Raw genomic sequence first — 26,855 nt, forward strand, 5'->3', positions numbered from 1 at the left:
AACCCCTGACTTACTAAAGTCTAATATAAATTAGTACTTTTACCACTTTCCAGGTGATGCAAGGACCTTAGAACAATTAACTTCGTTTACTCACTTCCTTAGTTGTATACAATTACTGTCATATATTTTAACTCTCCATATATTATCATTTCCATAAACATTATTAATATTCTACAGAGTTAATACTTACTTTTACCCACGTATTTACATCTTCTATTGTCTTTCATTCCTTCCTGCACCTCAGAGCTTCCATCTGAGATCATTTTTTTTCTTTATTTCATTTAGTGCAGGTTTGCCAGTGAAAAGTTATATTTTTATTGTTTGAAAACGCTGTAATTTCACCTTCATTTGTTTTTACTTTTTAAAAAAATTATTTATTTATTTTTGGCTGCGTTGGGTCTTTGCTGCTGCGCGCAGGCTTTCTCTAGTTGTGGCGAGTGGGGGCTACTCTTTGTTGCAGTGTGCGGGCTTCTCATTGCGGTGGCTTCTCTTGTTGTGCAGCACAGGTTCTAGGTGCGTGGGCTTCAGTAGTTGTGATGCGCAAGCTCAGTAGTTGTGGCTTGCACGCTCTAGAGTGCAGGCTCAGTAGTTGTGGCTCGCAGTCTCAGTAGTTGTGGCTCACAGGCTTAGTTGCTCCACGGCATGTGGGATCTTCCCAGACCAGGGCTCAAACCCCATGTCCCCAGCATTGGCAGGCAGATTCTTAACCACTGCGCCACCAGGGAAGCCCCGTTTTTACATTTTTAAATTGGCATTGTTGAAGTATAGCTTGCATTCAATAAAATGACCTCACTTTAAGTATATAGTTTGATGAGTCTTGGCAGCTTTATACACTCATGGGACCACCATCACACTCAAAATATGTCCTAAAAGTTCCCTTGTACCTCATCCCAGTTAATCCCCCACCCTAGCCCCCAGGCCCAAACAACCATTGATCTGCTTTTTCTCATACATTAGATTTATCTTTTCTAGAGCTTCAGATAAATAGAAGATGATACTGTATTCTTTTGTGTCTGAAGAATGGAATGGCTGGGTGGTATGGCAGGTGTATGTTTAACTTTATCAGAAACTTCCCAGCTCAGCATTCGCCCCAGTCATGTGTGAGTGGTCAGAGGTTCTGCATCCACGTTGATACTTGGTGTTCTTAGTCTCTTTAATCTTAGCTGTCTAATGGGTGTGTGATGCTGTGTCCTGCGGCTTTAACTTGCATTTGCCTAGTGACTAATGGTGCTAAGTGGCTCTTCGTGTGCTATTGGCCATTAATTTATATTCTTTAATAAAATGTATATTCATATCTCTTGCCAACTTTTTAATTGTGTTGTTTGTCTTCAAGAGTCCTTTACATATTTTGGATATAAGTCATTGTCAGATCTACATCTTGTGAGTATTTTTGGTCAGTCTGACTTTTGTTTTCATTTTCACAGCAATCTCCTAAAGACCAGGAGTTTTTCATTTGGATAAAATCTGACCTAATAGTTTTTTCTTTTACGCTTTATACTTTTGTGTCCCACCTAAGAAATCTTTGTGTACCCCAGGGTAGTGAAGATTTTCTCCTAAAACTGTTATGGTTTTAACTTTTATGTTTAAGTTTATGATCTGCTTCAAGTTAACTTTTATACGTGACGTGCAGTGAGTCAAGGGTCAGTTTTTTCTGTATGGATGTACATTTGTTCCCACACCATCATGGAAATAAAGTCTTTTTCCCATTAAACTACTTTGGTACCTTGGACAAAAATCATTTGAATATAATTGTGTAGTCCTTTTGCTTTGTCCTATGACATAGATCTCTATGTCTGTCCTTATGCCAGAACCACACTATCTTGATCATTGTAGCTTCACTGGAAATCTGTTCCCTTTCAAAATGGTTTTGGCTGTTCTAGCTCCTTGCATTTCCATGTCAATTTTAGAATCAGCTCATCAGTTTCTAACAAGCCTGCTGGGATTTGTACTGTGATTGCGTTGCATGTGTAGACCAATTTGAGGAGAATTCGGAGAATTCTCGTCTTAACAATACTGAGTCTTCTGATCCATTAGCGTGGTGTGTCTCCCCAGTTAAGTCTTTTAAAAATTTACTGCAGCAATACTTTGTAGTTTGTTGTTGTTGTTTACTTTTAATTTTAATCCATGAATTCATCAAATGGCATCAAACATCTCTGACTGTGACAAATGCAGTATAAAGTGAAGTTCTCTGTTGAGGGGAGTGGTCAGAGCTGTTCAAGGGGATTCCGAGGGGATACATCTTACAACGAGGAAGTCAGAGACAGGTGCTTCGAGGTCACTGTGTGAGAGCAGGAGAGATCCTCAGGCCTCTGCCTAGTTCTGGTCAGAGGTCTGGTCAGTGAGATCAGGATTGGGTGTCCAGAGAGAAGCTTTCAGTCAACAGTGCATGTCACATGCCCAGGAGGACATTAACCCCCATCATGTAGTGATGCTGGACCAGATCTTCCTCTTTTGTTGCTGACTGTTGTATTTAGTTTCTGGAATTTTAAGTACCGCAGAGAAGTGACAGAGCTGCAGGCATCTGCTGGACATTGAGGCATTTCACCTGTATCACCATCATTACTGAACACTCTTGTTGTAGTTCACTGGGTATCCTCCCAACAGTTCTTTCTTTTCTTTTTTTCTTTGGCCTCACTGCACAGCTTGTGGGATCTTAGTTCCCTGACAAGGGACCTTCCTTGAGAGTCAGTTTATTATTAGAGCTGTATGTGCATCTACCTGAGTACCTACTATATATCAGCCATTGTGCTTCACATACATCATCTCATTTAACTTAATCCAAAAAAGTGGGTCCTGGGCTTCCCTGATGGCGCAGTGGTTGAGAGTCTGCCTGCCGATGCAGGGGACACGGGTTCGTGTCCCGGTCTGGGAAGATCCCACATGCCGCGGAGCGCCTGGGCCCGTGAGCCATGGCCGCTGAGCCTGCACGTCCGGAGTCTGTGCTCCACAACGGGAGATGCCACAGCAGTGAGAGGCCTGCATACCACAAAAAAAAAAAAAAAAAAAAAAAAAGTGGGTCCTTATTGGCATTTTCAAGGGATGGAGCATAAAAGAAGTAGAGTCATACAATAGTAAGTAAAAGTTCAAGAACCAAACCCAAACTTTATAGCTGCAAACTTGTGTTTTTAACTGTGGTATATTCCCTTCTACTCTTTTCTAGTTCTTGGAGTCCTCAATCTAATTTAGATGTTTATTCGTGGTGTTTCTGTAGCACTAAGTGGGTTCATCTACCATGATCATTATCACATACTGACTTAGTTGTCTTGATGCTTTGTAGTTTGAGCTGTGTATATTTTGCAAATAGTTTGTTAAATTAATTTCAGTTTTTAAATTGTTCAATGATAGCATGTAGAAATGCATTTGATTTTTGTATACTAGCCTCATTTTTCTAACTATGCTAAACTCACTAATTAGTTCTGATACCTGTTTTATAGATGCCTTAAGATCTTCTATGTATGTAATTGTGTCATCTGCAAAGAAATACAATTTTACTTCTTCCTTTCATATCTTTATGTCTTTAATTCCTTTTTCTTACTTTATTGCACTGGCTAATGCCTCCACTACAAAGTTAAATAGAAGTGATGAAACTGAGCCTCCAAGCTGTGATCCTAATTAAGGATCAGTTAGGGGAAAACATTTTATCTTATATCACTAAGGGTAATGTGAGCTGTGAATTTTTCATAGATATCCTTTATCAGGTTGAGGAAGTTGTCTTCTGTATATAGTAGTTTCCTGAGAGTTTTTATCATGAACAGCTGTTGAAATTTATCAAATGCTTTTTCTACATCTATTAAGATAATAATTTATTCTCCTTTGTTCTGTTAATAGTTTCATTACATTATTGATGTTCAAATGTTAATTTAAACAAACCTTGCATTCCTGTGATAAACCTCATTTGATCATGGTGTATTACCCTTTGATATACTGCTGGATTTGACTTACTAATGTTTTATTAAAGATTTATGCACCTGTATTCTGAGGGATAATGATTTTCTCTATAATCCAGTGGGGTGCAGCGACACCCTCTCCAGCAAGATCTAAGTCGTAGCCTTGGGTGGGGCCTCTTCCAAATTTCCTCCTTCTTTGGGTGTACTCCCTGAGCTGAAGAGGTAGTAGCTGCTCCCTACAGATACCAATCCTGTCTTTTTTAGAGTTCTTTTTGTCCTTCTTAGTAGTTAGTTAATCTCCATATTTTAGTTAAAGCAGTTAATATTAAATGCTTAATATACTGCTTAATATCTCTGCTTAATTTACTGGCATGGTTTTTGTCTCCTGACGAGACCCTTACTAATACATGTTCCCTTGAAAGCTATATGCATTTTTTCCTCTATTCTTAGGAAGTTCTCTTTGTCTTGGATTTTGGCGGTTTTATTTTGATGTACCTATGTGGGCATTATTTGTGTTTGTCCTGCTTTATGACTATGGCATTTCTTCAACCTGAATGCTATAGACTGAATTATGGCCCCCAGGAAGAGCGTCCTCACCAGAACCTGACCATGCTGGCACTCTGATCTTGGACTTGTAGTCTCCAGAACTGTGAGGAAATAAATTTCAGTTGGTTAAGCCACCCAGTCTATGGTATTTTGTTACGACAGCCTGAGCTCACTAAGACACTGTGCCTTGATGTCTTTCATCAGTTGTAGAAAATTCTGAGCCATTGTATTTTTTTTTAAAGAGTGACTCTTTTCTTGCATTATTTAAATGCTTTTCTTTTATTTATTTAAATATTTATTTATTTATTTAGGCTGTGCCAGGGCTTAGTTGAGGCATGCGGGATCTTCGTTGCGGCATGCAGGATCTTTAGTTGCGGCATGTGGACTTCTAGTTGCGTCATGGGGACTTTTAGTTGCGGCATGCATGCAGGATCTTGTTCCCCAACCAGGGATCGAACCTGGGCCCCCTGCATTGGGAGTGTGGAGCCCAGCCACTGGACTACCAGGGAAGTCCCTGAGCCATTGTGTTTTTGAATATTGCTTCTATTCCATTTTCTCTTTTGGGGATGCCAGTATGTACATGTTAGGTCTTTTCACAATATCCACTCTTTCTTATTGTATTTTTTTCTTATGTCCCAATCTCTTGTCTCTTTTGCTTAATTTTGAGTATTTTTTTTCTGACCTGTCTTCCATTTCTGTCTTCAATGTTGCCTGATGGGCTGTTCAGCCCATCTATTGAGTTTTTAAATTTAATATAGTGTATTGTTAAGTTCTTGAGGTTCCCGGATTTCCAGAGTTTATTTTATAGTTTCCAGTTCTCTACCAGAGTTTTTCATCCTGTGCATTAACTCCACGAACATATTAAGTAAAATTATTTTGAAGTTGGTGTCTGATATTGCCATTATCTGAATCCTCTGTCCATCTCTTTCTCTTGTCAGTTGTTTTTCTTGGTTTTAAACCTAGAAATGCCTGGGGGTGTTTTGTTTGTTTTTTTGTTTGGAGTTTTTTTGAGATATAGTTGATTTACAATATTATATTATTTTCAGGTGTACAATGTAGTGATTCAAAATTATCGATTATATTCCATTTATATTTATTATAAATGCTTGGTTATTTTTTACTGAATGTTGCAAATTGAAAATGGAAATTGTACAGAAATCTGGGATGATTTGAGGCTGTGAGGTTTGTGTTATTTCTAGTTCATCCTTTGCACCCAGCTCCAAGACTGGGGGTTTTACCTGAGCTCCATCTCCTTGGTGGGCCCTCAGTTTTTGTTCTCCAGCCTGTGAGTCCACCAAGCTCAGCTTAGGCTCTCTGCCTCTCAGAGTTGCCAGGTACCTCTGGGACAAATGGAGCCCCAGGTGCCGGCTCAAGCCTGGGGCTTTTCTTTCTCAGGTTTTGGCCCCACGATTCCCCACAACCTTGCCAGCCTTCCATTGCCTTCAAAAAGATTTACACACACACACACACACACACACACACACACACACACACACCTACACACACAGCCTTTCTGGTTGTTCTCAGTGGGAGAATGGTCTGAGTCACCTCACCTGCCATTGCCAGGAGGTCTTCTAAACCCTAAGAGAGTAATTGAACCGTGCACCCCAGGCTTTGCAGATGTAATTTAGGGCCCGGCTGACTCAGCACTAAGATAGCATCCCAGTGGCTGCACAGTTGAATGTCTCTGGGTGAGTGTTGAGAGCTGAGTGCATCATCCACAGGCTTTCTGCATTTAAACAAGTGTGGCTACATTTCCAACCAGGCTTTCTCACTGCGTGTTTCTCATTTTCTTCCTCCTGACTACTCAGACGTAGTCCTGCAGTCCAGTTAAAGGGGGACTCCTCTGTAAAACTGCAAACCATTCAGGCTGCAAACAAACCACATCACACTTTATAAACTGCAGGTTCCATACACACTGAAATGGACTTGGATGATCATCACTTGAAATCTGTGAATGGCTAGAAAAAAGCCATTGTGTAATAGGAAATACAGATAATATTAGTGTTGAATTGTACACAATTTTAAATAAAGAGACATTAGAAAGAAGTCTTACAGAGATGTGGCTTGGTCCGGTTCAGCAGAATGTCAGCATATGAAGAAATATGTCCCAAAATGTACTATCTAGGGCAGAAGTTCCCAACCTTCATTTATGTCAAGTAGTTTTCTTTTCCTACTCAGCTGAATTTTTAGAATGATTGAGATTGTGTGTGTCCGCGCGCACACACATCTGATTTCAGTATAGCATTAACTGATTGAGAAAATGTACCTGCATACATATTCAGGGACTCCTTTTGGTGACATCATGAGCACTGTCCCTTACCCCACAGGTTGAGAACCCTGATCTCGTTTATCTGTCTTTGTCTAACCAAATATCTAACCAGTACATACGGACCTGGATATTCAAAAGAATTATTTTTTTAAAAAATTGCTGAGGATTTCCCTGGTGGTCCAGTGGGTAAGACTCCATGCTCCCAATGCAGGGGGCCTGGGGTTCGATCCCTCTTTGGGGAACTAGATCCCACATGGCATGCCGCAACTAAGAGTTTGCATGCCGCAACTAAGAGTCCGCATGCAGCAACTAAAAAAAGATCCCACATGCCACAACAAAGATCCCACTTGCTGCAACTAAGACCTGGCACAGCTAAAATATAAATAAATGAATGAATGAATGAATTTTTTTTTAATTGCTGGGTTCACCTCCCCATTTTCTTAGTCACAGAGCATTTCTAAGTAATGAATTATTTGCATTAAGTAAATGAATTAGCCCAAAGTTCTCTGCACCATCATTTTCATAAAGCCATTTAAAGCAGACAAAGTAAAAGTGCATCCTCCTTTATTTGAACTGAATATGAGATAATGTAAATTCATAAAACATGAAATTTTCAAATGTTTTCCCTTTTCGGGTAAACTTGCTTGGCTTCCCTCTTATTAAAAAAAAAGTTTTATTTTTCTTTATTATGCAAGTAGTGTGTTTTCAGCGTGTATATTATTAAATACAGATAAGCAAAAAGAATTAAAATCATCCATAATCTCTACCATGCCAAGATAATCGTTGTTACTACTTTGGTGCAGACCTTCCCAGACTTTTTTCCTAAGTGTATTGGTGGATGGTTTTTTTTAAATATTTATTTATTTATTTTTGGCTGTGCTGGGTCTTCATTTCTGTGCAAGGGCTTTCTCTAGTTGTGGCGAGCGGGGGCCACTCTTCATCACGGTGCGCGGGCCTCTTCACTGTCGTGGCCTCTCGTTGCGGAGCACAGGCTCCAGACGCGCAAGCTCTGTAGTTGTGGCTCACGGGCCCAGTTGCTCTGCGGCATGTGGGATCTTCCCAGACCAGGGCTCGAACCCGTGTCCCCTGAATTGGCAGGCGGATTCTCAACCACTGCACCACCAGGGAAGCCCTGTGGATGTTTTTAACAAAAATGTAGCATGTCTTTTCATATGGTTATTTCAGTGCATTTAAAATTATTTGATTTTGTACATAAAGAGATATCTGGAGGAATGGTCACCAAAATGTTTCTACTGGTTCTTAGATGGTGAAATTTGGGATGATTTGTGTTATCTTCTTATCACTTGAGTATTTTTAGTGAGTTTGTGTCATTTTCTTGGAAACCATAGTTTTTCATTTAGCATTTTATTTACACAGAGCTGTGATCATGCAGCTAGAATCCATCCACTCACTCATCAAATATGTATCTGTTATGCATTAGATGCTATGTGTGAACACTGGGTTAGCACGAGGAAGCACGTGGGCCTGCCATCCAAGAGCCCCGAGCCTAGTGGGAGATGTAGCCTGGGCACCAGCTGTCATCTGCGGAATTCTGTGGGGGCCTCAGAGCAGAACCTGAAAGCCTGGGGGGACCACTGGGCCAGGGAGGCAGGAGGGCGTCTGCGCAGGTCTGGAGGCATGTGAGCTGTTTGAGGAGGACAAGTTCTGTGTAGCTAGACATCGGCATGTTGGCGAGAGAGGAAGCTGGGGAGACACAAAGTAACGAATGGAGGTGAGGACAGGCAGGGTGAGACACCTACCCCAGACCACGGTGCTGGCTGGTTGATGGGGGCAGACACAGAGACAAGGGACACAAGCGTATTGGGGAGAAGCGCGGGAGGGAGGCGAAGAAGCAGCGGCCATGATGCTGAGCTGCAGAGCATGGGCCGCCTGTGGAGGCCCTGCACCTCTGCCCTGGGGATCATCAGCTGAGGCCAACCTGACAGCTGAGACGGGCTCGTCTCCCAGCTGGACGGTGTACCCGAACATACTCCTCCCGCTGAGCAGCCAGCCCCTCTTGGGGGGTCTGGGCGGTGCCCCTCCATGTCAGTCACTCCACCACACGGGGTTCAGGGAGCTGCTGGCCAAGTGGGAGCAAATGTTCTTAAGTAGGGAAGTAACGTGAGTCAGATGTGTGGGCTGTGAGCTCGTGCATGTGCTCAGCACTCCGCCAGAATCTGTGAAGAGACTGATTTACATCGAGGAAAGTAAGTCATTGCCTACAAGGAATTTATTACCTAGTTACACAGATAATTAACATGCATGGAGCAACACTGAATAAATAAAAAGAAAAGTAAGCAATTGGTGGGCTGCCAAAGAAATCCCAAATGAGATGCAGTTGAAAAAGACCTGAGCAAAGGCTGCTGTGGTCAAGACATCTTCATGGACAGGGAAGTTGGGCTTCGCTTGTGAAGACTGAGCCAGAACCAGCCCAAGACACGTGGGAGGCTGTTCCAAGTGGGCAAATGAGAGGAGACTGAGTTTGATATTTTTGTCCAACTGCGAGGTAATGGACCCAAACAGAGGGAACTAGTTTCAAAGTTTATTGTGTCAAGGTGATGGCTTTGAAGCCAAGTGGAAACTTTCTACCTAAGTCCATTGGCAGAGTTTTCGCCCTTGCTCCTTGGAGGCCTCGCGGTGGCCCATCTGGGGAGGCGTGGGCCACTGGGAAGCTGGTGGCTCCCAGCCCTCACCCCTCCAGCCATAGGAACTCTGCTTTCCTTTATTCCAAGTGAGATTTTGTTGAAATAGAGGGAACTATTTGAAACCACTGCAGCAGTAAGCAGAGAACCCTGTAGATTTTTGAACAAAGGTATACCGGGGGCTGTCACCCTGCCTAGTATGAATTGGATCAAGAAGGCCATTGAGGATACCTTTGCAGTGGGAGTGGTTACCAAAAGGCAGTGGAAGAGGTGCCTTGCAAGAAGCAGGAAACACGAGCTACACTTGGGGAAGAGATGAGTGGGCCCTGTCTCTGAGGGTTCGAGCTCTGATGGAAGAGAATCCACGGGGACTCTTGGAGTGAGGACACATGCTACAGGGGAGAAGATGGCAGTAATGAGGATGAGCTTGATTTTAGACATGTTAAATTTGAGCTGTGAAGACAGCAAGCAAGGGGTGAAGGCAGGTTGGGTCATCTTGTAAGATCCAGAAGCCGAGTCGCCGTTGCTGCAGTCAGGCTCCACACAGTGGGCAGTGCTGGAAGCTGTGGGTGAACCCAGATGTCGGAGGAGGTGAGAATAAATCCAATGGCAGACAGCGGTGATGAGGAGTTTGAGGAGGTGGCATGCATTTTCCAAGGAAGTCTCTGCTGGCTCTCTGCTGCATCTCCTTTGGAAGTGCTATCCACTTTATTTTGATCTCCATTTTGCATATGAGGTTAACCTGGGTGACTCAGAGCAGAGAAACAAGACACCAGAAGTTACCCAGACATGCACTGCTGGGACTAGAGTTCGTTTTTCTCATCTCCCAGTTCCATGATCTGTTCCTAAACTATAGCCTTTTGTGCTTTTCACATAAAAGTTAGTCCTTGATTAACACTGTGGGTTTAAATTTTAAAAGAACCACCTTGATTATTAATGAAATTGGGGGGAGGGGTAGGTGAAAGAAACTTGTGTAATGAAATGTGTCCTGGGCTTGACACTCTGTGCGGTGCCTTTCTTCGTGGCCCTGCATCGCTGACCCAGACAGCTTCCAGAGCGGGTTGGGTTTTGACGTCCTTAGGATCAATTACAGAAAGGAAAACGGAAACAAGTAGTTTCTGAAGTGACTTACTTCTTTCTTTATTTTTTTTTGAAGTGACTTAATTCTAAATGACATGAAAAGGGAGGGAAGTGGGACTCACTTCCACCTTTGTCATCTCAGGCTGCCGAATGCAGATGGGTCTGGCAGTGATTGGTTGATTGATCACTTTGAATGGTTCCCAGGTCTGTCTGAAATCAGTCGGGCAGATGGCTTGGTTTGTGGTTTCATGATGAGCTTTAGTGAAAGACATCAGTAGAATTTTCAGGAGATCATAGTGGGAGTCTTAGTTTTGCATTTATCTGCCAGCGATTGTCACAAGATGAGGATTTAAAAAACACACCTAAATGCACACTGACCTCCACCTGACAAGGAGTGGCCTCTGTTCCCTCCGATGGCTCAGCCACAGTGCCGGCAGCAGGGCAGCTCCTCACTGCTGGGGACGCAGCGGCCTTTCCCAAGGGTCAAACCCCAAGGAGCCAGCTGGGGCTGTGTTGCTTCACCTGACTTAAGGGGCACTGCACACACCCATGATGCGCTTGGTCCAGGTTTGGAAATAGACCTCAGCAGACCCTCCTTCTTCCAAGAACACTGTCCTGTCACCACCAGCTGTCAGGACGAGAGGCAGGTGAGTGGGCAGAGGAGTGGCATCCAATGCTGACTGCGTGCAGATGTGAAGACAAGGAGAGTGTCGCCACTGCCTCACTGCGGGGCTTTCCTCCTGATCGGCTCTCCTTGTATGTGTTCTGTGTAATTATGACGGCACGATATTTGTCCCACTTCTTTACTTAATGTTACAAAGCAGTCTTTTCCCCATATCATTAAAATATTCATAAACAACAGTTTAATAGCTTGTAGTTATTTCATTGTGGTTGTTCCATAATTAATCATTTCTCTATTATTGGTCACATAGGTAGTTTCTGACTTTTCACTGTTATAAATAAAACACTGCAAAACATACCTTGTTTCCACATTCTTCGTTTCTGGTTCAAGATTGATTCTTGGGAGCAGACTTAACTGAGGAAAGGATACAGATGTTTTCTGTCCTTCATGTGTCTGTCCTTTCCAGAAGGATTGTGCCAGCTGATACACCCAAAGGCGTCGTATGTGAGTGGCCACAAATGGAGCACCACTCAAAAGAGTGTCGCCCAGTTGTCTGTTGTGTTTTTTCTTCCTGTGCTCGAATTTCCCCACAGGGGGCGGGGAAGCAAGCCCAGCTCCCCTCACACGCCCCACTGGGAGGCCTGTGATGCTGCTGGCCCACCTCTCACATCCTCACCGCTGGCATTTTCAGTCCAGCGATGCTGCGCCCAGGACTACGTGTGAATTTAAGAGGTGGAATCTAGGCCTGACTAGGTCTGTTTTGATGTTGAACAGGTGAATGATTGTGTGGTGAAGAGCTGGGCCCACAGAGGTCTTCCCGTTGCCCTCAGCTTCTGGGAGGTGACCCGTGTCCTGCCTGACAGGAGTGTCTTGATTAGGGTGTGGGGCCCGTCCACTTGGAGGCTGAGAGCAAGGCTGTGGGGGGCTCCAGGGCCCCGGGGGCCTGCCTGGTCGGCAGAGCTCTGTGCCTGCTGTCACGGGGGTGCCAGAGGGGCCCACCCGCTGCTCCTGTGCAGATGGGGAAGGGAAGAAAGTGAAGTGGAGGCTGAGTTTTAAGATGTGAGGTTAGACGTACAGGAGTCTCAAAGATCACAGCAAGGCAAGGAGGTCCTCCTGGCATGGCCAAGTCGCCCCCCAAGCCCCTTCTGACGCGTCGTCGTCCCCTCACCCCTTCTCTTCCCACCTCCTCCTGCCTCTGTCACCTGTTTCCATCTCCGTGACTGTTTTGTTTCCTAGGATTCCCGGGCGGCTGAACGACAGGAGGACCCCCCTGGGCGAGCTGAACTGGATCTTCACGGCCATCACGGACACCATTGCATGGAACGTGCTTCCTCGGGGTGAGGCTGCCCAGCTGTGGACTGGTGGGAAGGCTGCTGCCCCGGAGTCAGGAGACTCTGGCGCTGGGATGTGAGAGAAGTCAAATGGGAGGACTGAGTTCCCCTCAGTGAAGAAACCTGAGGATGTGGGCGGGAGAAGGCAGGGACCCCAAAGGTTCTGAGAGGATGAAGTGAATCGCGCATCAGGTCGAGAGCAGTGCTGCAGGGCTAGTTCAAAGTGGTATCTGCTCGGGTCCTTAGTGTTTTCGGGGCAGACTCAGGGCTCATCTGCCTTCAGAGTCACACACCATCCATATTTCTTAAAACCCAAATTACTACTATAGTATAAGACACGTTTATGTTTTTCTGTGACCAGTTGGTTGGGTTCTGCTGTTTGTTCACATTACATGTGTCATGTAGGTGCTGCCAGTGGAGAATGTGCATGTCAGTTCCAACCTGCTTGTTGCAACTTCTGGTAGAAGGATAGTAAAGTTGTATATTTGGCTTTAAATGCTGGACGTGAGTCAATGAAGTCACCTTTTTATCTTTTCTCTGCCCTCAGATCTCTTCCAAAAGCTCTTCAGACAGGACCTATTGGTGGCTAGTCTGTTTCGAAATTTTTTATTGGCGGAAAGGATCATGAGGTCATATAACTGCACCCCCGTCAGCAGCCCACGCCTGCCCCCCACGTACATGCACGCCATGTGGTAAGTGTCTCTCCCCAGACCAGCATCAGATTCTCTAAGGAGCATGGTTTTCCCGTTTCTGCGATAGTCCAAGTGTAAGGGAATTATTTGAACAAAATAGGAAGACGGGGCTCCAAACGTGGAGGCCTGAGTGGTGTACACGAGTTAACAAGGTCGACCCTCAGCTCTGCCTAAGTCCCCTGCAGAAGTGCAGGTGCCTCTAAGGGTCATCCAGGGCTGAGCGGGACCAGTGCCTACAGAGGCCCTGCAGTTCATAGCTCGGGGCGGAGAGGGCCTGCGGGTGAGTTTCTGACTCTGTAGGGATTTGTATTGAGGAAAGAAGCTGCCAGCTGAATTCATGAAGTGTATCCAAGATTGCTCCAGAGAATTAAAACTGTTGGGTTCGTGACCACTTAATTTGCATGCTTATTGCACACATATACACATGCTGTCACACACACACACGCATGAGTGTGATCTTTATGATACTTGTATGTTGATTATAAATTTCCTTCAAAACTGGATTACTGGGACTTCCCTGGTGGTCCAATGGTTAAGACTCTATGCTTCCAATGCAGGGGGCCTGGGTTCAATCCCTGGTCAGGGAACTAGATCCCGCATGCTGCAACTAAGAGCCCACATGCCGTAACTAAAGATCCCACATGCTGCAACGAAGATTCCAAACTAAGACCCGGCATGGCCAAATAGATAAGTAAATATTAAAAAAAAAAAAACTGGATTACTGCTCTTCACACTACTGCTAGTAGTAAGTACAGTATGATAACAGCAGTAATAATGGAAATTGTTTTGAATCTAGACATTATATCTGAAGGTGTTTGGTTTCTTCCTGTTTCCTTGCTTTTGTGACACAAGCAGAATGTGAGGAAGTACTAAAATGGGGCGGTAACAAAGGAAAATGTGTCTTAGTCACATCCAGAGAGAAATCCTAATACAAAATACTTAAAAAGAGTAGTGATTTTTTTTTTTTTTTTAATATGTGCATGACCACTTTCCCCCGACTCTGTAAACCCAGAGAACTAAGAAGGAGGTGGTAAACTCACCTGCTCTCATCCACTCAAGGAAAATCAGGAGTTAACATTCTTATCTGTGAGATAAATCAAGATGCACTATGCTGGCCAAGCACCAGACTATAATCAGAAATCAAGTTAAAACATGCCTCATCCATACCCTTTGGAAGAGCTTATGGAATAAACTGGAGAAACAGAGAAATAGGAGTAGACCGCACGAAGAGTCTCTGTGCAGCAGTTTAGATCCTGTGTGAACAGACTGGCAGGACAGCAGACGCAGTTTCCTTCACTCCATGAAGATTAGAACTGGGGAGGTGGGGTTGAAAAACCTCTCTAATGCTTAGGATAAATAATTAGAAAGAAAACCCACATTTCTGAAGAAGGAGATCCTAAAACAGCCTTATCCTTTAAGTAAAGTGATGCCTTAAATTCTATTTTTTCTGAACCAGGTTTTTATAAAACATTTATTATTAAAAAGGAAAGAAAAAAGAGCTGAACAGGGTCAGTGCTGCGACTAGTCATGGATGGAAAACTAGTTAAGCCACAGGAAATGGGCATCACACCAGCTGCCCAGTGTGAATGGCCTCCTGGGTGACTGGGGCCACTGGCCAAGCAGTTCCCCCCAGGAGGAAGAAATACAGGGTGGACGCGAGGCGCCAGCTTTTAGCGAGCTTTTAGTCCTTCCCTCCATCTGCCCACCCCACCAACAAGTCCGTGGGACAGTCTTCCTTCTTGTGCATGTTTCTCTGGATATAAAACTGCCTCCTCTAAGATGTGCTCAGCTGCAAAGAGTAAAAAACAACGTGTTGTCCCAGAGAAGAGAGTAAGGAGCACAGCCTGAGCAGAGAGCAGACAGAACAGACAGGGAAGATGACAGCAGGAGAAGGGGACCCAGGGAGGAAGCACGCAGAGATGGCTGGTGCGGAACAGTCACACCTGTCTCTCTTCATCATGCCATAGATCCTTCTCTAGTATTGGCCTCTTAGAACATTTCTGAATTCTGGGATTTGTATAAGTGCTGTTTAATATAAGGTCCAAAGTCTAACAGCAGTGTCTCATAATCCCTCCCGTCTCTGTTACTGATACCTTTCCATGCCCTACTCTAAAACTAGGAACATGGCCCTCTTGCCTGCAAGTTTAGCTCTCCATGAATCTCATAAAACAAATCCTCATTTGTATTTATTTGTTGTACAGAGAAACGTGAGCTAACACAGCAACCCACAGAGGCCCAGATGAACATGTGGAAAGCCTCCCGGGTATCCCGGGGCGCATGGAATTGCTAGCAGTCATACATGCACCCTTGGGGTCTTTCTACTTCCCTGGTTCCAACCTCCCTGCGCATTCCAGGGCCCCTCTGCAGCTGATATGCACCCTGAAGACTTGAGTACAATCTAGTCCCTCAGCCTGCATGGTCCTCCATCCTGCAAAGCTCACTGTCTGTGGCCTGATACCCTCTCCGCTCCCTTTTAGGCGAATCCTGGTTGTTGCACGTTGGGTTCTGTGGGAAGCGGACTCAGAGGTGGGGGTCAGCATTAGGATGCTGTGAGGGAGGGCTCTGGGGATCACAACCCTGGACAGGGAGGCGGCCTGACCCCTGACCCAGCCTGGACCAGCACATTCCCAGCCGGCATTGTTGGACCCTGACATCTCCCGCGTCACTCCAGCCCCTGCTGCCCTGTCCACTTTGCATCCACCCATTCCAGCTCAGGAGAGGGACTAAGCAGGTTGCTGAGGAAGAACCAAGGAACGGGACTGGTGAGACAGTCAGAGAGGCTTTGAAAAAGAATGCCGTTTGTCAGAACATTAGCTATAAAAGGGGAAACCGGGGAGAATCCCAGTACCTAACAGAATGGGGATGTAATTGAGATACATATATTTGAAAAAATGTAAGCCATCTTAAAACTTTGTGAAGATTATTTATTATTATACAAAATATATGTTAAATGACAAAAACAGAACACCAGACTGTATCAGCAGTATAATTACCTCTATATTATGCATGGGAAAAGGGCTGGATAAAATTATAACAAGATGCTAATGGTGCTAATACCAGGACAGGAGGATTGGAATGAGAATGCTCCCTTTTAAAAGTTGGTAGAGGGCTTCCCTGGTGGCGCAGTGGTTGAGAGTCCGCCTGCCGATGCAGGGGACACGGGTTCGCACCCTGGTCCAGGAAGATCCCACATGCCGCGGAGTGGCTGGGCCCGTGAGCCATAGCCGCTGAGCCTGCGTGTCCGGAGCCTGTGCTCTGCAACGGGAGAGGCCACAGCAGTGAGAGGCCCGCGTACCGCAAAAAAATAAATAAATAAAAAAAGTTGGTAGATATTACTTTTGTAATTAAAAATCTACGTGTAGATGTTTTAAGCCTTTGAAACACTAAAAACTATTTTTTAAAATTAAGTTATTCAGGTTGAAGTCTCCCTTGTCAAAAATGCAAAGCTGGAGACAGAAGAATCATTGTGTGCTTCTTTGCATGAAAAAAAATGTAACTAGTAGAATTCCCTGAGGTTTAGTACCTGCACTTGATCTCATTTGGTATTTTTTAAATGTTGTAGAAAGAGCTCATTAAAATCCTGAGTTGGAAATCATTCACATGCATTAGACTCGTCCCATATTTGTTACTGTACAGCAAACGTACAGCAAACCAAATGGGATTGTTACTGAAACAACAGTTGCAGGGATAATTTAATTTAACAAGTAGTTGCATACTCACTATGCACAGGGCATTGGGAGGCCTTGTAAAGAACATAAAAAGCCGTTCTAAAAAGGCATGAAATCATGCCTGAGTATTTATTGAGTATCAAGCACTGGCGACCCAGCCTGGGCACATTGTGCGTTTCCAGGTGGGCGTCACGCCCTTGCACACCCAATCCTCCTCGTGTCACTGCAGACACAGACTCAGGGTCGGACCATGTGGGGTCCTGGTATTGTGTCCAGCTGCCACATTTAACATGGCCCTCTGATTGGACCGTGCAACTGTGTTGTAGATCTAGGGAGGAGAAAACCACTCAGGGTGAGTGACAACGTTTATTTCTTTATGACATCATGCAGAATTGTCTCATGCCAAGTCAGAGACCGGAAATACTTGGTGTAAACACTGGGTCAGGCAGCTGTATAGGGCATGCAGCCACGTTGAGGGCCACTGACTTGGTTAAGATGGAAAGACTGCCACATGTTTTCCCTCCTCCTCTGGGGATAGTTAGAGGTAGTGGTTGGAATATCAGTTGGTAACACCAGATCCAATGGTTTTACAAATGGGGATTTGTTCCTCTTTCCTGTGTGGCTGAGTGGCTCACAGGAGGGACACAGATCTCTGCTCTTCCCCGCAGCCGTGTGTGGTGCCTGGTCTAGGGAGGCTGGGGATGTGGTCTCTGTCCTGGGTGGCAGGTGTCCTGCTCAAAGTCCTGGCCTTAGGGGAGGTGGGAGAGCGGAGGGAACAGGCAGTGGGCTCAGATGCAAAGGCAGGAGAATGTGAGGCCCGGAAACCTGGAAGGTCATGCTCGCCTGCACTCAGGTTTGCCAGCTGCCCCTGAGGTCTGAGGCGCCGCATGGGCTCCTTGCCAGTGAACCGTTGCCGTGGGCTTTCAGCAGAGCTCCTTCGGGTGCTGAAACACTCAACAACAATGCCCATAGCTCTTTCTCCCTCCTCGTAAATAGACGAAAGTTTGTACGTCCCCAGGGAGTGCACAGCCAAGGTAGTCAGAAAGAGCATTTGGAATAAATAATTTGCCATCTAGTTACTATATTCCTTGGGTGGTGATGGAGAGGTTGAATTTTCAGCAGGGGGAGGAAGGGAACAAAGCCTAACAAAAATTGAGGTTAAAACACAAAGTCACACACGTTCACACTTTGCTTCAGGCAGGGGTGCCAATGATGAAATGCTCAGCACCCGGCTTCTGTTTAATTTTTGATGCAAAGCCACCAGGGAGCCGTTTGCCTTCACTTTCAATTTCAGCAGGTCCTGAAACCTTGCATTTCTCCATGGTAATAACCTGTGCGTTCCTTCCCATCGAGCGAGCCTGGCTGGCTGACTGATCGGTGCAGATGGAGCCGGGCGCTCTTGGAAGGCTGTCCTCCCAGCCCACTCCTTGGGTGCCTGCCATCTTAGGCCCGTTTCCTGAAAACCCGAGCTCTTGCCTGGATGGCACGTTCTCCAGGCCGTGATTCATCGGCAGCCCACGGCTCAGAGCCCGGCTGGTCTGCGCCTCGGGGTGGGGAGGCCCGGGATCCTCCCTCCCTGGGGGCGCAGCCTGTGCGGCTGGTCACAGGGGCTGTGGGAAGTGTGAACGCGGACACCTCCCAAGTTCCATGCTCGCCTGGGTGCCATGGCTCAAGGTTTTACAGGACTTGCTTTCCCACTTTCCCTTAGTGAGAATCCCAAATTAAGACTCCAAGTTTGTTTTGATTTTACCCTAGAAAATGTAGCCACTTTTAACCAACTTGAGTAAATGCTCAGCAGAGGGTACCGTTGTGCTGCTGAAAAGGCTGCCATGTGATCTAGGGCTTGATGGGAACTCTGAGGTCCCCAACCTGACCCTTTCCTTTTGTAGAGAATCAATGACCACAGGCCCCAGAGGGAGGCCGGCTAGCCCGGTGCCAGCCTGCTGCTCTCTGCCGGCCTCAGCCTGGGGCTTGCCGCAGCCTCACTGCTGGCTGGCAGTCTGTTTGGCCACTCGGTGTCCAGTAGATCTTAGGTGTTCTCCCACGTCCTCTGCTTTCCTCCTGTCCTCCTCGGTGCCTTGAACGGAGTCCCTTGTCCCCTCTCAATTAGACAGGTGTGCCCCTCCAGTCATGGCCCTGCCTTGGTCCCGGTGACAACAGGCGGATCCCTCCTCCGGGGCTTCCTTTCAAGCCAGCAGTCTCCTCTGAGCTGCTTTTCTGGCACAGAAGAGTGCGGCTGGTGGGGACTCAACCCCACTGAGTGATTGGACCCAGGTGGGGGGCCAGCCCTGGGGAGCCGGCAGGCCCAACGGGCCACACTCAGAAGATTTGCGCCCAGGCCCCGCTGCAGCTGTGTCAGGTTTTGTTTCACTCCTTGGAAAGGACTGAGGCCGCCCCAGTAGGTCTCGCTAGGGCAGCCTAGTTCCTCTGATACTCTGTCTAGGACACCCCAGTAGGGACGTCTTTAATGGGTTAGAATTCTTCTTGCCTCGTGATTTTGAGGAGATGGTTCTGAAAGAGGGCACAGAAGCCAGCTTTACAGAAGGTGCAGTTTCGGGGTGCCCACTGTGTAGCAGCTGTAGCAAGACCATCAGCTGCCCTGGACCCCCTCTGCCCACATCACCTCCCCCCAACTGGTACACACTTTCTTCTAACTCTTGAAGTTAAAACTTTTTATTTGATTAAGTTCAAGGAATCTTTATAGAGCTTAATTGCAATAACTGACTTGACTTCTGCCTTAACAGAGAGTAAGTGTCTCCCTCAATGCTGCAGAATAACCATTTTGCCTGCAGTCTGGGCACTTACTGAGCATATGGGAGCTATTTATTGCCCGCACTTTGAGGAACTTTTGATTATCTCCTGATTGCCTCTTAATTAGATTGGTGGGGGAAGGGCGTGCTTGTGCAGAAGGGGCCAGTCTGGGAAAAAAGAAATATATTCCACATATTTGAAAAATGAAAACGAGTTCTCTACTCTTTTGTTCATCTTACATTTTTACTGTTTTTCTGCATGTTTTCATTTTTCATTCTTGTTTTGATCCTTTATTAAGACCCATGAATAGGTGCCTCTTGCACACAAACAGGCAGTTATTAGTCTAAATAAACCTAACATGGAATCCTTGAGTGTGTCAGGAAATTGCGCTGGGAAGAGATTGCAATACCAGAAACTAAACCCCTTGTTCTGACCATCACTTTCTTTCCACGAGGAGCACGTTTCTAAAAGAAAGGGAGGTCAGAGTTAGAAAATCGTTATATCCTTGGGAATCCGCACTTGAATCTGGGACCACAGAGAAAGTAAGAGGATCGTTTGTGTCCAGTTTAGAATCGGTGTTAAACGTTGCCAGGAAATAGTAGGCCTCTGTGTGTGTCCCTCCGTGTCAGCCACCCTCCGAGGCCTTCATGGGACCCTGTGTGGGAGACGCTATCTTTAGCCTGCCTCACAGGTGGTGAAACTGACCCTGGGAAGGTGACACCATGACCCAGTCGGCACCACCTTGTCTTGCACATCTTGTAAGCGTGCGGAGCTGGGTCTGGCGCCACAAGAAGTTGGAGAAGGTGGCCAGGACTACTCATCAAAGAGGCTGCTGCATCCCCAGCATACAGAGCACCACCTGTCTTGTCCCAAGTGGTTTGTGTTGGGCACAGGTGCCGACCACCCACAGAGGGGTGCAGGGGCCTGGCAGTGGGTGGGCCGAGGCGGACCCTTTCTCCCAGCCCCACCTGGCCCTTCTCTGGTGAAGCGCCTTGGCCTGACCATGGCTTTTCATGGCAGGTTTGTGTGTGATGCTGCCATGGTCCGGTCACCCAGTACCCCAGCTGCCATCAGCATGGGCAGGCTGCCGCGCTAGGTGGGCTCAAGTTGGGGGAAGAAACTGCATTAGAAAGTGGACAAGTCTCTTTATTTTTCCTGAGCTTTTTCTCCTTTCAATTTGAAGAGAAAAACTGTCATAAACAAAATGGCTTTAGCTAGCTGAGAGTTCCTTACCTCCTGTGCCCTTCACCAGCGGCTCTGCCCCGACTCAGCCACCCACAGGCTGCTCTGCTGTTGGGTCCCTCTGGGTGAGCCCGTCAGTAATGCTTTTTGGGTTCCTCTCTGCTCTCCCCAGGCAGGCCTGGGACCTGGCTGTCGACATTTGTCTCTCCCAGCTGCCGACCATCATCGAAGAAGGCACGGCATTTCGGGTGAGTCCTCCCAGGGCATCCTGCGTGGTCCACTGCGGCAGCTGCTTCTCTGGCCACCTGGTCTGCAGAGCCCCTGGTCGGGTGTCAGAGACAGCCCTCACCCACCTGGGAGAACATGCATTATCCAGAAGCTTAAAAGATTGCACCAACCAGGGGTTAAAGTTAGATTATGAAATGGTCAGCTCTTAAAAACGTCTTCTCTGCAGTGTTGCTGTCATAGGTCTGCTTTTCTTGACGTGCACTCCCTGATCCCAGGTTCTCAGCCTTTTTACCACGAACGGATGCTCTCGACTTGCGGCCCTGCTGCCCAGTGGCCAGGTGAAGCCTCTAAGGCTGAGGCTTGGCCCTGAGGGGATGTCTGGTCCCCATGTACTTTCCTAGGTGGTGGTCTGGTCATCCTCGAGTTAATGTCGTTTCACTTGTGGCTCCTGAGGCAGGCAAATCGACTCTCCCCCCACCCCGCCGGGGGTCGTTACATCAGCTCACCAAGAACCCCCTGTTGCATCCCCTGCACATACAGCCCCTCCTGTTTTCATTCAAGATTTGTTCATTTGATGAGCGTTTGCTGTGCGTCAGACACCACGTCTGGGTGCACGTGGGTGAGACCCGGTCCCTTCCCTCAAGTAACCATTGAGAAAAGAGAAAAGCTACCCATCAAGTTAGAGCACAATTAGATCCCCCATCTGACCCTCCAAGGGACCGGGCAGGTGTTCAGGACTGGGGGAGTGGTGGGGGGAGCCAGGAGGAAGCAGGTGGCTCCAAGCTGTCCACTGAGGGGACGGGTTGGAGGGTGGGGCTTGGAGATCGGAGTCACTGGCCTTTTCTCCCCACACCGTCGTCTCTGGGCGCCATTGGAGAGACCACAGTGGGCAGCTTAGCCCCCCGGTGCCTCAGTTTCCTTGTTTTAAAACGGGAACTATAGTTGTATCCAATTCAAGGAGCACATGAGGACTGGAGGACAGAGCCTGGTACGTGGTACATGCTGGACACAAGGGTTCCTGGCCCTTGGTGTATTCACAAAGCCTGACTGCAGCCAGAGGCACCCACGTCTCACTGCAGAGGTTTTTAACTTTCAGTGCACATCACATCAGTAAGATTGAAAGGGAAGCTTTCAACCTTACTGAGTCAGGGGCCTGGGTGCGTGTGTGTGTGTGTGTGTGTGTACACATATGTATTTCTGTGGGGGGTGTATGTGCATATATATTTGTGTGCCTGCGTATATCTATGGGGTATGAGTGTGTGTGTTCTCTGTGGGGTGTGTGTCCGTGTACATGTGTATACGTGCGTGTATGTCTGTGACGGAGGGGGAGGGTTGTATGCATGTGTGTTAACTCAGGTGATTTCGATTCCCCCCGAGACTGGGGTAACTGGGCTATGAGGCCCTCCCTCTCTATCTTATCTTTCCTCCTTCATTGCTTGAATTTTTTTCCCATTTTATTATGAACATTTTCAAACCTACAGCAAAGTTGGAAGAACTCTGCATCGAGCACCCGTGTGCCCACTGCTGGGTTCTCCACCAGCACTTGCGGTGCCTGCTCCAGCAGCTCGCCGCTCTCCACCCACCTTTCCTTTAACGCACTTACAAGGGAGTCGAAGCCAGCCTTGCGTCTTGAACCCTGAAGTGGGCGCCGGCAGGGCCTTCACTTGGCTCTCGCCTATATGTTTGGCATTGCCTGGGAGACCCTAAACCCTGAGGCAGGGACAAGTCTCCGTGGGGAACAGTCCTGGCCTCCAGCTCCTCACACGCTCCACCTCCACAGGGACAGGGCCTGTCACCACAAACATGTGTTCGGGAACCTCGTTCAACTCATGCTTTTTTGTGCTGTGTGCCTGGTTTTCCTTTGTACCGTCAAGGGGTCAGAGCTGCACACCTCTCAGATAAAGCCCCACGGTTCTGTCCTCATCCCTCCCTCCAGTGCCAGGCCTCCTTTCAAGCGTCTTCAGCTTCATTTCTCATCTACTAGATTCAGGATTCTGCCTCTGGGAATAATCTCACCAAATTGTCACTGGGAGGGATACCTGGTGGAGGCCACACGCTAGCTGTTTTATTTAGTTTTCATTCTTTTGGAAGCATAACATACACATAGAAGATTGCAGGCATCGTAACGTGCAGCTTGGTGAATTTACAAGTTGAGCACACTCGCGTAACCAGCACCCACTTAGAACATCAGCGGTCCCCCGATGCCCCTCCTGCTCTGGCCACCACCTCCGCCAGGGTGTGTGCTGCCCTGAGGGGTTGGTACTTGGGTAAATAGAATCCTTGTGTCTGGCTGCCTCCACTCAATGCCAAGTTTGCTCCATTCACTTGCAGCTCACTCCTATCACAGTGTGGAAACCCCAAAGGTCATGGTCTATCCCATGGACCTCACGAACTGTGCTGGCCACTGCCCAGCCGAGACGCTGGAGCCTGAGACAGAAGGAGAAATCAGTCATGCTGGACCTGGCTTTCTATGAAATTTTGATATTTTGTTCATTATAGATTTTTATATTAATTTTTATTTTCTTAAGTATTGCATTAAGGTTTTTTTAATCTGAATTACTGTGTTTTTTGGTGCCCCCTTAAATTTTGTGCTTGAGGCGAGTGGGTGGGTGTGGCCAGGTACCGCGAATTCCTCGTGCTCTGGTGTGTTAATGTCAGGTGTGCACACGAGGAGTGGGATTTCTGGTCACCAGGTGTGCATATTTTCAGTTTCAGTACAAACTGCCGGACAGTTTTCCAAAGTGGCTGTGAGTCAATTTCCAGTCCTTCCCACGATGTATGAGAGTTTTAGTTGTCCCATGTCCTCATCAATACTGGATGTTTTCCACCTTTTGTTTTTTCATTTTGGCTATTCTGGTTCATTATGTAAAGGTATTCATTGAGATTTATCTTGTATTTCCCCGATGGTTAATAGAGTTGAGCCCTGTTTCGTGTTTTTATTGGCTTTTTGAATATCCTCTTTTATAAATTGCCTGTTCAAGCCATGTGATCCTTCTTCTTTTGCGTTATGTTTCTTATCGATTTGTAGTGGTTCTATTTATACTCTGAATACAAATCCTTTGTCACACATTGTGAATATCTTCATTCTGCAGACTTGATTTTCACTTTTTTAATGTTTTTACTTGATGAACAAAAGTTTCTTGTTTTACCATATCCAGTTTACCAATGTTTTTTCTTTTATGGTTAGGGCTTTTGGTATCCGTTTAAGAAATCTTCACTTACTGTGAAACAGCCAACATAAGTGTGTTTGGACTGGGGATGGCAGGTGAGAAGAGTAGGAGTGTGTTGAGATGAACTAGCTCTCCTCCCTCCCCACAGTGACCTCACAAGTCACGGTGGATTGGCCCCAGGGTCAGGCGTGGCTCTTTGTGCTCAGAGCTGGCCTTTCTGCTCTTAGTCCTTCGCGCTTGGCGCCTGTTTTCAGACCCCCCAGCCCGTCTGACACATGGGCTAACCACAGGGTTGACCACCTGGCATCAGAATCGTCCCAGGAGGCCCAGGCCACATGGCCACATGACTCAGAGCCTCTGCCCACGATCTGTGAGCTCTCCTCCAGAACACTCATCCTGGGTTCTGCTTCTTCCCCCCCAAGAATCTACACGGTATTTCCGGGAGGTAATCATGAAGATTTGGCCCAAAACATCAACTCTGTGAATAATCTCAGGCACTCATGGGGCAACTCTTGAGCTGTTCTGTGAAGTGTTACTTAAAATGCTGAACCACACTTATGGTGGGGTGCTGATCTGATCTGTCATCTTCCCCGTGGCTTTAAGAAGCATGACAAACCTCACAGCATACTTCGATGGGCAAAGGCTTTTCCCTCTTTGTCAGCTTTAGGTGAAAAGATCAGGAATGTTTGTCATTCGGGACTGAGCGGCTTCTTCAGCAATGAGCAGCGTGTTTGCATCCATAAGGCAAAACTAAGTGAAGGAAATGGGGGGAGGTGGAATTATCTGAGTTTCCCGACTTCCCCTCCCAGACTGAAGGTCCCCCTCACTCAGTACAGCTGGGGAGGGAGCATTTAACAAGATTATTGTTTTTAAACCAATTTGTGAATAACTCACACTTAAAAACAGGAAAATCACTTTGGGGGCTCCATCCCAATCCCCAAGTTGCCCTCCAAATTTGATTAACTTCACGTACACTGACTTTGCAAGAACACGCATTCCTAAGTGTGAAAGTCCTCTGCCGAATTCTCATGCAACACTGACTTCTTTACAAGGGCACGCACCATGGCTCTGACCACCAGGCCCCTCTGTGGAGGGTGTGGTGGGAACACACCTGGTCTGGCTCACAGCTCTGCTGGAGCCGTGCCCACGGTTTGAAGTCCTCTATGCGCACACTTCCACACGTGCAGGAACCTGGGGTTGCAGCCCGCATCCCTGCCTTCCCACCCACCCTTCCTTACACAAACACCCGCTTTCCCCCTGGGGAGACAGAGTGGGACAGAGAGGAGTGGGCTGGAGGCAGAGATTTGGAATTCTTTCTGTCTGGAGCTCAGGGACAGCAGAGCTGGGTATTAAGTGGAAATGCCTATGTAAGACAGGAAACCCAGCAGTCCTACTGCTTGGTCTCTCAGTTCCCGGACCTCCTTCTGACAGCCTGGGCCCCCTCCTACCTGAGCCGCTACTTCTGCAGTTTCCCTCGTCCTCGTCATCTCCACTAAAGGCATCCCCTCCGCAGTGCCTGCGCAAGGACAAGCCACCCTCCGCACCCCCACTGCCAAGCTGGGGAAGCCCACTGTGACCTGCTGTGGTCACGACCCTCCAGGTGCCTTAAACGCTGCCTGGCAGGCTGCCCGGACGCATCTCCTTCCTTCCCGTCGCCTCTCCGCTCGCTCTTCCCTCCATCCACAGCACCTCCTTTTCCCACCTCGCTGAGAGACAGGAGCGATAGAGGGATCCTCTGTAAGTCCCGCCACATTGGCCTTTGTCCTGCATCCTGGCCCAGCTGTGTTGCATCTCCTGCTCCCAGCAGTGCTACCCCCAACCTGTGCGCCAGGCGTCCACTCGCCAAGGCCCTAGCCCAGCACCTCCCTCCTTCATCAGCAGTTTCCCCCCTTACAAATACGCCCTTATTCTCCCACCTTTAAAAAGAAATTCCTAGTCACGTGACCCCATCCACTTTCCCGCCCCCACCTCCCCATGTCTCTCCTTCCCCTTTGCAGCCAGATTCCTGCAAAGAACTGTCTATTCTTGAGCCTCTGAATCATCTTTTCTTCTGTTTGAACCCAGTCCGGTTGTGCTTCTGCCCACTACCAGGGCCCTCCTGTTACATCCTTAATGGTCTCCAGGGCCCTCCTTGTCACCATCTGCTCTGGACCTTGGTCCTGCCTGACGCTGTACAGTCATGGAAGGTGCCGACCATGTCCTCCCCCTAAAACACTCCTCCCTGGCAACCTGGCCACCACCCACTCCTGATCCCCCTCTGCTGGCCTTACCCTTGTGTCTCCATCTCCTTGGCCTCTCACTCTTGGGGGGCTCCAGGGCTCAGCCCAGGGTCCCCTCTGTTTCTCACTTAACTTTAAACTAGATCTGTCTCTCCAGCCCAGACCCATCTCCTGGACTGCGGGCTCACGTGGGCCATCATCCCCCAGATGTCTCGGTCGGGTGTCCAGTAGGCACCTTAAACTCAGTGTGTCCAAGCTGAGTTCCCCACGTGCTCCTCCCAAACGTGCTCCTCTTTCAGTCTTCCTGCCTCAGGTCTTGGGACCCCGCTTCCGGGTGTTTAGGCCCAAGCCCCGGCATTAACCTTACTGCAACCCTCTCTTACCCACACCCAGTCTGTCCTTGCAGCCTCTGGCTCTGCCGTATGAAACGTCCTGGTCTGACCATGTCTCACCACCTCCTCTGGTATGGCCCAGCCCTGTGTCCCCTCGCCTGGATGGTGGTGGCCGAGTGGAGTCAGGGCTTCACAAAGACACACGGCTGAATCGATGGTGGGGGTGGCGTATA

The 26,855-nt window shown here is 47.4% G+C and overlaps 1 protein-coding gene across 4 annotated transcripts in view; it reads left to right on the forward strand.

The window, feature by feature from the left end:
- Nucleotides 1–26,855, forward strand: part of RPTOR (regulatory associated protein of MTOR complex 1) — a 345,589-nt gene that overhangs the window by 234,861 nt on the left and 83,873 nt on the right. For all 4 annotated transcript variants that reach the window (XM_082678814.1, XM_082678816.1, XM_082678815.1 and 1 more), the window contains exons 8-10: nucleotides 12,286–12,386; nucleotides 12,928–13,072; nucleotides 20,846–20,921. In XM_082678814.1, coding sequence (XP_082534940.1) covers nucleotides 12,286–12,386; nucleotides 12,928–13,072; nucleotides 20,846–20,921 — 322 coding nt within the window. The remainder of the gene's footprint in view (nucleotides 1–12,285; nucleotides 12,387–12,927; nucleotides 13,073–20,845; nucleotides 20,922–26,855) is intronic.

Source organism: Grampus griseus, assembly GCF_964374135.1.
Source record: "Grampus griseus genome assembly, chromosome: 20".
NCBI lineage: Eukaryota > Metazoa > Chordata > Mammalia > Artiodactyla > Delphinidae > Grampus > Grampus griseus.